Genomic DNA, 11,594 nt, shown 5'->3' with positions numbered 1-11,594 from the left:
ATCGGCCACTGCCCTCCAGTCTGGGTGACAGAGTGAGACTCCAACTCAAAAAAAAAAAAAAAAAAAAAAAAGTATCACTTATTAGTCCCTACCCCACCCTTCCAGGACTTATTCACAGGTGACTGGATCCTGGCCTCAACCTACTGCTTGGAAATGTTGACAACAGCCTTAATTAAATGTTGTACAAGACAAATTTAAAAGTCTCTTGGTCGAAAAACACACCCCCTTATAAAAATTATTAATCAATCATTCATTGACCTCCCCGCACCCTCCAATATTTCTGCATGATGAAATTTCGGCTCCCTCCTAGGAATCTGCCTAGGACTTCAAATCATCACAGGACTATTCTTAGCCATACACTATACATCAGACACAATAACCGCATTTTCCTCCGTAACACACATCTGCCGAGACGTGAACTACGGGTGGATTATCCGGTATTTACATGCAAATGGAGCATCCATGTTTTTCCTCTGCCTATTTATACATGTAGGTCGAGGCCTATACTACGGCTCCTTCACCTTCCTAGAGACATGAAATATTGGAATCCTGCTATTATTCGCCGTTATAGCAACAGCATTTATAGGTTATGTCCTCCCATGGGGACAGATATCATTTTGAGGCGCCACCGTCATCACCAACCTCTTATCAGTCATCCCCTATATTGGCACTAACCTAGTCGAATGAATCTGAGGAGGTTTCTCAGTCGACAAAGCCACCCTCACACGATTCTTCGCCTTTCATTTTATCCTCCCATTCGTAGTAACATCCCTTGTAATTGTCCACCTCCTGTTTCTCCATGAAACCGGATCTAACAACCCCTCAGGAATCTCGTCTGATACCGACAAAATTCCATTCCACCCATACTTTACAATCAAAGACATTCTAGGCCTAATAATCTTAATACTACTCCTTATAATCCTAGTCCTCTTTATACCAGATCTCCTAGGAGACCCAGACAACTACACCCCAGCCAACCCCCTAAACACTCCTCCCCATATCAAACCAGAGTGATATTTCTTATTTGCATACGCTATTCTGCGATCTATTCCCAACAAGCTAGGGGGAGTTCTAGCCCTAGTAATATCAATCCTAATCCTAGCTATTATCCCCATATTACATGTATCCAAACAACGAAGTATAACCTTTCGTCCCCTCAGCCAATGCCTATTCTGAGTTCTAGTAGCCGACTTGTTAACACTAACCTGAATCGGCGGCCAACCCGTTGAATACCCATACATTATTATCGGCCAAGCAGCTTCCATCCTTTATTTCTTAACTATCCTAGTCCTTATACCCATAATTAACCTAATTGAAAGTAAACTACTCAAATGATAATAGTCCTCGTAGTATAATTATTACTTTGGTCTTGTAAGCCAAAAATGAAGGAAACAACCTCCCTAGGACCACACCTCAAGGAAGAGGCTCTATACCCCACCACCAACCCCCAAAGCTGGCATTCTCAATAAACTATTCCCTGCACACAAAGCACTTGATCATTCTTATATAACATGTCAGTATCAATAAAACCTTACATAACTCTATGTATATCGTGCATTTAATGCCTCTCCCCATGAATATGTATTAGTACTATATATATCAGAGTGATTGACAAAACGGAAAAACAATGTGAAAATTCAAATTCAGCCAAAAATGTGTAGTGTTGATGGGTACACTGTTAAGAAGGGCAATGTTGGCCAGGCGCGGTGGCTCAAGCCTGTAATTCCAGCACTTTGGGAGGCTGAGGTGCGTGCGAGGACTGCCTACTCCCAGAGGTTCGAGATCAGCCTGGGCAAACTTGGTGAGATCTTGTCTCTACAATAAATCAAGAAATAAGCCTGGAATGATAACGCGCGCCTGTAGTTCCAGCTACTTGGAAGTCTGAGGTGGAAGGATTGCCTGAGCCCAGCACCGCAGTGGTCGTGAGTGTGTCACTGCACTCAAGCCTGGGTGACAGAGTGAGACTCCAACTCAAAAAAAAAAAAAAGGCAATGCACCACAGGTCTTGAGCATCCCTACATTCTTGCCTATATGCCAAGAATGCTCTTTACAAGGGTCATTTCTGAGGGTTATGTGTACAACAAGCAACATTAAGGAACAGGTAACTTCCTCTTCAGAACAAAGAGCAGTCTCATAAATGTAGTCAATTCCTAAACTCAGTGCAAGAGTAGCATCCACCTGGAGCACTCCCTGTCAAGCCCCAAAGGTCTTCAGGGACATGAAGAACCAGTGCCTAAACCATGCCTATGCTGCTGAGCCATGCATAATAAAGTTTTCTGCCCCTGACCCAAGCATCTTGTGTCTTCTGCCAGCATCCATGAAACATAACAAGCTAGTATGTTAGCTTGCAAGGGTGATAAAATCCCAGACCCTTCAAAGAATCTGAAATATAGTCAGCACAGAAAATATAATACAAGTAATAAAACTAAAAAGGAAGATAGAAAGATAAAAAATGAGTATTATTTGTGAACAATGACATTCCATATTAAAAAAATCTGACAATACAAAATAAGAATTAAGGTTCCCGGATACAAGACCAATACAAGATGCATATAAGAAGGCTTTTAAAATATACATTGTAAGGCCGGGCACAGTGGCTCGCACCTGGGCAATCCAAGCACTTTGGAAGCTGAGGTGAGAGGATCACTTGAGTACAGGAGTTCAAGAACGGCCTGAGAAACAGCAAGACCACATCTCTACAAAAAAAAAAAAATTTTTTTTTTTAAATTAACCAGTCTGGGCAACTTGGTGAGATGTCACCTCTATAATAAATCACAAAAACTAGCTGGGCATGGTGGCGTGTCATCTGTAGTTCCAGCTACTTGGAAGGCTGAGGTGGATGGATGGCCTAAGCCCAGCAGGTTGAGGCTACAGTGGCTGTGAACATGCTACTGCACTTCAGTCTGGGCGACAAGAGTGAGACTCCAACTCAAAAAACCAACAAAACAATGAAACACAATTTTTCATTTAATTTCACAAAGATGTAAAAATGAAATCACCCAGTACTGCCAAAACTGAATAGTTTCAGCCCCCTAAAAAAATTGTAATGGGATTATAAGTAGGTGCAGGCTTTCTGGAGAGTGATTAGGTATTATCTACAAACCTTCTGATCCAGCCAATTCTGTTGGGAATTTACAAATATATTCAAGAAATGCATAGATATTCCTGGAACTTGGTCCATTAATAGGCAACTAGTTTTGTAATCCATATAGTTACCGAAAAGAGAATAATTCCCTATGACTGACTATAGAAATATAGTACAGATGCTATCCTTGATAAAAAGAAGAAAATCCAGCTATTTCATTTATCCAAACAAGGATAAAAATATACTGTTATATGCATAAAAGCATCCTAGCATTTCCCTTCTGAAAATCAGTCTACTCCCTAATAATCAAGAAAATCAAATTAAACTGATTCATTTTAAATTCCAGCACCATATGGGTTCCTTTGGGACAAATTACTTAATCTTTCAACTTGTTTCCTCATCTTTAAATGGGGGATAAAACAAAAGTGTCTAACATGTAAGATTCCTGTTACTTTTATATAAAGTGTTTTTTTTTTTTTGAAGTTGGAGTCTCACTCTGTAGCCCAAGCTGGAGTGCAGTGACATGCTCACAGCCACCCCAGTGTCGACCTCAGGTGCATGCTACCCCGCCCAGCTAATTTTCTGATGTAGTGTATAGATGAGGTCTCACTATGTTGCTAGGCTGGTCTCGAACCTGTGGGCTCAGGCAATTCTCTCGCCTCGGCCTCTCATATAAAACCTACATAGTAAATGTCTCCACAGAAGTTTCAATGAATTTGACTACCAGTCAGATTGAATTGTCTGATCCCTGAAGTATAAACAACATACATTTTCAGTGCAAGCTGACGTTACTTACATTGTCAAAGGAAAGTTTTGGTGCAATATTATTAACTGTTAGTTTTTAAATGCTGCCATAAAAGAATCAAAAAAGCACTTCTGCTTCACTAGCTGTAGCTAGGTAACTACAGAATACTGAATACAAACATAAAAATGTATTCAGCACTGTGGAATTTCACCCTATTATTCTGTTCTGTGTAAAAAGGAAAGAAAAAATCTGCTGCTTTCTGTTTCTATTTCCTACCACTCATCTACCTTTTTAATACCACAATCCTGGAATCTTCCTCCTTTCTTCAATTACTATGAAATGATGCAGCAGCCTTTTTTATAAGGATTATTTTGTCACCTTTCTCAGGGTAACAAAAGTAATTTTCTAGTTATCTAAATTTTTCAGTACCTGTAACTACTTCCACTGAATATTCTTTTTTTGGAGACAAGGTCTTCCTATGTCACCAAGACAGGACGCAATCACAGAGTTCAATGTAGCCTCAAATTCCTACGTGAAAGCAATCCTCCCACCTGGTCCTCCCAATGTGTTGAAAATACAGGTGTGAGCCACTGTGCCTGGCCACAGGATTCTTTCATTAATAATATGTTACTTTTCAAACTGTGAGTCAGGATCTATTAATGGACAATGAAATCAATTGGTAACAACTAATATTGCTTAATGAAATAAAAAAGGTGACCACAAAATAAACTATTAATGCACCATACAGTTATGAAATTTTTATTTTCACTACATCTACATGAATACAAAAACACTGTAAAATTAACTTCTCATTCTGAGTTGCAAAAAAAGTTCAAAAGTCACTGCCTTAAACCATAGACATAAAATCAGCTACATGCAGTTTAAAGTTTCACCACATGATGGGGCTAAAATTCTACACATCTCAAAACTACAGAAGTACAATTCTGAAAACACTTTTTACCCTTAATTCATGTCATCTTTACAAACACATGTGCACACACACAGACAAAATCAATGAAAGACTGCTATTAAATTTAAATAGAGAATGCAACTGTAATTAATGTCTGTTCCATCTGTTCAGAAAAATTAAAAAAAGGAAAAATGATACAGGCAAACAAGTCTATGGCAGAGAAAACACTGTTAATTACAAATGAGATTTCATGAATAATGATTTTAAGATGAAAAAATCAGAGGAAGATATAATAAAAGAAGTATCACTAAATGGTGTGTTTGTCAAAACCACTAAGGATGAAGAAAAAAATTTTAAACACTGCTAGTTAAGAGTTCAAATCAACTATTTTTTAGAGGTAACATTCAATTATAAGAACTTGGAATTGGCAGTTCCAAATGTTAATCAAAATTATCATTATTATGAGGATCTATACAAATCAATCAAGAGTCACTTTTTAGAAAGCACTAAAGATCTCACCACAAATTTCCAAATTATAAAATTGTTTCCATAAGACCTGCTCTTATATTAGTGTTATAAGAACTACCAGAGGTGCTAGATGAATAGTTTAGCAAGGAAAAGCCTAACTAGGCAAAGAGATGATCATGATCCTCTCCCGATTCTTTTGCACTATTGAAAAACAAAGTGGAGGGCAACCATTAAGTCAGACAGATCGATTCTAATGAATTTAGAAGTCCCAGGTTACTCTGAGTTTTCCACATGTTGTCATCTCTAAAATCAAGACTGCTTCTTAAAAAGTATATATATTAATTGACACTTTTTCTTTCTTCCTTAGCGAAGCAATAAAAGAGTAGCTTACAAATAATTTCTTAGATAACAATATGATACAGGTTGGGCATCCCTAATCCGAAATGCCACAGAATCTAAAACTTTTTGATTCCGAGGAAATACTCACTGGAGCATTCTGGATTTCAGGTTTTCTGATTAGGAATGCTCAACTGATATAATGCAAATATTACAAAATCCGAAATTCGAAAACCTTCTAGTCCCAGGCATTTCGGATACTCAACCTACCTTTACAGTAATTTTTAATCTAGAGCACTATAGAGAAGTGTGAAGCATAATATAAAACATATCTGGTCTGGTTCCTGTAATAGAGTAGCTTTTAAGACCCTTCAAAATTTCCACAGAAATAAGTATCTCTTGTTATTTAGAATAAGCCCCTGTGATAAGTCTTGAATTTATTTTAATGACTACTTTGGGTGGGGTTCCTAGATAGCCTTAGCCTAGGGGCCAGTCAACAAGAAGACCAAGTGATTAAAGAGGTGAACTTTCAGCCTCACCCACAGACAAAACAGGCAAGTACTAGGAGGGTGGTACATCCACAGAAGGCATCTGTATCCTTTATGATAAACCAGCACACATAAATGTTTGCCTGAGTTCTGTGAGTCACTCTAACAAATTAATCAAACTGGGGGTGAGGGAGTGGAGGGTGGGTACAGAAACCCTAGTCTGTAGCCAGTCAGAAGTACTGGTGGACTGGACTGGCAATAAGCATCTGAGGTGGAGGAAGTCTTATAGGACTAAACATTCAACCCATAGAATCTGACACTATTTCCAGGCAGACAGCATCAGTCTGAATTGAAATGAATTGCAGAAGACCCAGCTGGATAACTGCTTGTGGGAGATATGTGCATCCCCTCACATATCAGGTCACAGAGGAATTTTGTGTTGAGAGTAGAGAGGGAAAAAAGTTTGTTTTCTTTCCTTTTTACACAATCTTATAGTCCAGAAAAGCCAAAACGTCTACATGTATTATTTCTGACCTAAATGAACATAGCTTGACTAAACCAAAAGTATAGATTACTATTAAAAAAAAAATCTCAACTGATAGGAAACTATTCTTTATAAGAAAGATAACTAGTATTCTTTTTCTGAAAATAAAGAGTTCATTATCTTCTATTTGGGTTTCTTCTGTTCTATATGGGCTCCTCCTATTCTAATTTTCTCATTATTTAGAGGCAAATATTTAGATAGTTATATGTAGACCTACTACCACCTGTAGATGTCTGCACACTAATGGGGGAAGAAAGGCCTATCAAAAGTTCCCTATACTAACAAGGTGATCCAATAAAAAAAATTGTAGTACTATGACTTTTATCAGAAAAAAAATACTCTGCAGTCAAATTATTTGCTTAAATAAATCACTAATGGCAATAGTCTATTTTTAAAAGCGTATTTCTAGCACTCTGCTTTGAGAACTTTCTTCCTAGCACATCTTTAAAAACAGATGACAATTTCAACATTTCACAACCAGCCCGCATGTTTGCAAGTATATCTGTAAAAACTATTGTTTTTATTTTTAAGTAAAATGAACTTTCTTCGACTAATGAGTTCTGATATGTAATAATACTGGAAAGTTCACATTACCGCTGAAATTTAGTTGTGTGCCAAACCCTTATGTTAAAAAAAAACTTCTAGATATAAAGATTTTGAAGCCCTCCTTTTTTTTTCCAAGTCAGAGTCTCACTTCTGTCACCCAAGTTGGAGTGCAGTGAGTAGCTTGCTCATGGTCACGCAGCCTCAACCTGCTGGGTTCAGGCAATCCTTCCGCCTCAGACTCCCAAGTAGCCAGAACTACAGGCACATGCCACCATGCCCAGCTAATTTTATTTATTTATTGTAGAGATGAGGTTTTGCCATGTTGCCCAGACTGGTCTTGAACCCCTGGACTCAGACAATCCTCTCGCCTCCACCTCCCAAAGTGCTGGAATTACAGCTTGAGCTACCATGCTCAGCTGAAACCCTCCACTTTAAAAAACAGTTGGGCATGTCTAAAATCCCAGACTTTGAGAGGTTGAAGCAGGAGGATCTTTTTTTTTTTTTTTGAGTTGGAGTCTCACTCCGTCGCCCAGACTGGAGTGCAGTGACTGCTCCCGGCCACCACAGCCTCGACCCGCTGGGCTCTGGCGATCCTTCCGCCTCAGCCTTCTGAGTAGCTGGAATTACAGGTGTGCGCTACCATGCCCGGCTGATTTTTTTTTAATTTATTGTAGCGATGAGGTCTCACCAAGTTGCCTAGACAGGTCTCGAACCCGCAAGCTCAGGCAATCCACTCACCTCGGCCTCCCAAAGCGCGGGATTACAGGCTGAGCCACTGAGCCCGGCAGGAGGATCTCTTGAGGCCAGAACTGGAGACCAGCTTGGGGAACAAAGCAAGACCTCTATCTCAACAAAAAGTAACATTATTAGCCAAGCATGGTGACATGCACCTGTAGTCCCAGCTTCTTGAGAGGCTGAAAAGGGAAGATGGATTGAGCCCAAGAGCTCAAGGCTACAGTGAGCTAGATCACACCACTGCTGTGATCGTGCCACTGCACTCCAGTGTGAGTGACAGAATGAAACCAACCCTGTCTCTAAATAAATAAATAAAAACATGCTTAAAGGGAAAAAAATAAAGCAAATTATCAGAAGACTACCAAAGAGTTTCAGTAGATTTTCTTGAATAAATATTTCTTCATTTGCTATATACCCAAAGGATAATTTTCAGATACTTTAAATATCTTCTTTTTAAATTGTTTTCACCAGTTGGGCTTGTTTAGAACTACTAAAACTCAGAAACAAGAATCTGTGGCATGCGAGCTACAACCCACTATCCCACCCATCCTCTTTGGGCAGCTGTGACCAGGTAAACAGGTTTCTCTCCCCTTTCAGTTCCTTAACAAGGTGTACAGATTGGGGGGTGGGGGGCAGGCTGCCAGCATTTCTCATCCCCCTCCAACTCCAATTATAGAATTTAAATTCCTAGTGAGTGCCATTATGAAACCAGGAGGTCCTTTCCTCTACTCATAATGAAGGTGCTACCTCAGGTCAATCAGACCAAGAATATTGAAAAACCCCCAACTGTTCTTGAACCTACTAACAGGGCAGTAGTTCCATAAAAAGGCAAACTGAAAAGACTAGAGGCTACTGCCCCACCCAGTAACTAGAGTAGTGTGCTCAGATATTTTGCCAGGATGAGAAGCAATCCTCAAAGAACTGACTTTGAAAACAATGGGAAAAAGCCTCCTTCTCAGAAACAGTGGAGATTCTGGTGGCTAAGGAAATACTAGGAGGCTGGTAGCTCCACTCAGCTAGAGCAATAAGCTGAACCACAGGCCAGCTAGTTTAGAGAGAAACAGAAAAAGAGACATCTAAGAAGAATCCTCCCTAGTAGGGTCAGAACCAAAAGCAGAAGATTGGCCCCAAAAACCATCCCTGTCCTGAATTAGTCTGATTAGGACAGACTGGGGCATTGCTAAAAACAATAGAGCACTGCTAAAAACAATAGAGCAATCAGTCAGCAATTAATGGAGCCCAACAGATGAGTGTGATACCAAAAGAGGCAGACAGCTTTACAGAAAGATCAGAGAGACAGCCTTGATAAAACCATCTTCATCCCACAGTGACTGTGCACACACCCTCTACACAACATCTCAACCTCTCTACTTTCCCTCTGTGGCTAGAGAAAGTCCCATATTTTAAATGAGTACAGCAAGAACTAAGAAGAATTCTAAATAATCACATTCATGAAATCGTGCTCTAATTAGATGTTTGGTGAAGCACATTAGGCTTTCATTATTACTTAACAGGGCCACCAATATAAGTAGTAAAAACAGTATAGAAAAAGGTAAAATGCATAAGTCATGTTCAAAGTATTCCAACTAGTACGAATTAAAACTGTGTGAAACCTGGATTACTAGAAGACAGCTTTGAAATAAATGGCTTAATATACTGAAAAGGAACTTTTTAACTAATATACCCAATGAATTATACATGAAATAACTAGTAACATAAATGTACTTTTCTGCCAAGATACTACACCTTCATGTTTTAACTTCACTTGCGTAGGACATGAATGAGAGAAAGAAAGACAGAGAGAGAGGCAGGAAAGAGTACCTTTGTTGATGACGGTGGAGTAGGGAAATTAAGCCAGGCTGGAGCAAAGTCATGCTGCGCCATTTAGGTCCAGTCTCTCCAACTCAGCGAAACAAGGCTTCAACACCTCATGGCAAGTCCCTGTCATATAAAAATGGAAGGAATTAGACCTGTAGCTCCTGGCCAAATCTTATCTATTTTAAATTACACTAATCTGACTACTATAAGATTCCATTTATAATTAAAATCTAGAAAATGCAAAGATAAGTGACAGAAACAATATCAGCCTGGGGATGGCTGCAAGGAGCAAGAGTAAATTTTGGGGCAATTAGGTATTATCCTGATTGTTGGTGACACTTATACAACTGTACACATTTGTCAAAACTCATCAAATTACAAAAGTAAAGCTGCTTTTCTTCTTCAATAATGTATAATGCAATAAAGCTTATTTTAAATAATCAGACAACTAGACATCAAGTGTCTCCTGATGAGACCCAATATGAGGTACAGAGTATCATCTATGATGTATTCTTGTCCCCATCCCAAATGGAATTGGTCTGATTTAACTACCAATTAGCAGGAAATTTAAGATAGAGGATGAAGTTAAAGGACACGGGGAAAAGCACTCCACCAAATCCAGATCATAGGATATTCTAAAGTTCAAATGATCTAGTTTCTTCAACAAATGATGGCTTTTAATTAGCAGATCAACTAAATATATGTATGAATTCTGCTCTTTCTGAACCTAGTATGGATCCTTACTCAAAAAAAAAAAAATCTTACAAAATGAAAAGTGTAACACAATCAGGAAAGTGAACATGAGCGGGATTAAGGAATTTAATGAGCCACTAAGAAATTAACAATCATTTTAGATGCGATAATGGTATGGTTATGAAATTTTAAAAGTCAGACACATACTAGTATTCACAACTCAACTGATACATCTGAACTGTTTTAAAATAAACCACGGAAAGCTGATGGGAGAATAGCTGGAAAAAAAGGTTGTCCACATGTTTGTAAATGCTGAAGCTACACGCCAGTACATATATTTACATGTTTAAAAATTTCTATGATAAAAAGGTTTTTGTAATTACAATTATCACAATGAAAACATAGAGACTTTAGAAACTACTATTCTTCTGTATTCTGAAATTAATTTTTCCTGTTTGTTTCTACTGTATCAAGAAAAATTTTAAGTTGCCTGCCCAAACTAAACATAGCAAATAGTCATAAAGTTTTTTAAAACTAAGACAGAAGTCAACTGGGCAACTGTTCTCATTTTAATATAGAGTTTATACTATTAGTCAATCTTCTTAAATTCAATTTTCTCAATATCAAAATATCTAAGTTCACTAATAACAAACTAGTATAATAAAGGTTTTTATTTATAATTAAGTAATAATTTTAAAGTTAAATTTTAACACATAGTGGCCAGGCGCAGTGGCTCAAGCCTGTAATCCCAGCACTTTGGGAGGCTGAGGCCAGAGGACTGCCTGAGCCCGTTGGTTCGAGACCAGCCTGGACAACATGGTGAGACCTCGTCTCTACAATACATCAAAAAATTAGCCGGGCGTGGTAGCGCGTGCCTGGCTACTTGGAAGGCTGAGGCGTAAGGATCAGTGGAGCCTAGCAGGTCAACGCTGGGGTGGCCGTGAGTGTACCACTGCACTCCAGCCTGGGCAACTGAGTGAGACTTCAACTCATCAAACAAACAAGAAAAAACCAAATAGTTATATGAAATGAAGTGATATCACTGTTAACCTTACACTTACAAAATTATTCTTTCAAATATGTGCTAAGGCAGAATTTTTTAAAGCCACACCAATACCCTCAAATATTGAAAGTAATAAAGAGTCTCAGAATGGGCCGGACACGGTGGCTGTGCCTATAATCTCAGCACTTTGGGAGGTAGAGGTGGAAGGATTGCTTGAACTTGA

General features: G+C 38.7%; 1 protein-coding gene across 5 annotated transcripts in view; it reads right to left on the bottom strand.

Moving 5' to 3' along the window:
* The window catches only part of GPBP1 (GC-rich promoter binding protein 1), a 76,669-nt gene that overhangs the window by 39,687 nt on the left and 25,388 nt on the right, over positions 1–11,594 (bottom strand). For 4 of the 5 annotated variants that reach the window (XR_002481873.1, XM_021711462.1, XM_008056271.1 and 1 more), the window contains exon 3: positions 9,679–9,798. The exons of the other annotated variant lie outside the window; for it this stretch is intronic. Coding sequence is in view for 3 of the 4 variants with exons in the window: in XM_021711462.1 (XP_021567137.1) it covers positions 9,679–9,741 (63 nt within the window). In the remaining variant the exon portion in view is untranslated. The remainder of the gene's footprint in view (positions 1–9,678; positions 9,799–11,594) is intronic. 5 annotated transcript variants of the gene reach the window in all.

This window comes from Carlito syrichta, unplaced genomic scaffold (assembly GCF_000164805.1).
Source record: "Carlito syrichta isolate Samal-C Ts95f unplaced genomic scaffold, Tarsius_syrichta-2.0.1 Scaffold302306, whole genome shotgun sequence".
Taxonomy (NCBI): domain Eukaryota; kingdom Metazoa; phylum Chordata; class Mammalia; order Primates; family Tarsiidae; genus Carlito; species Carlito syrichta.
The sequence above is the reverse complement of the archived record's forward strand: the minus strand, read 5'-3'. Positions and strand labels throughout refer to the sequence as shown.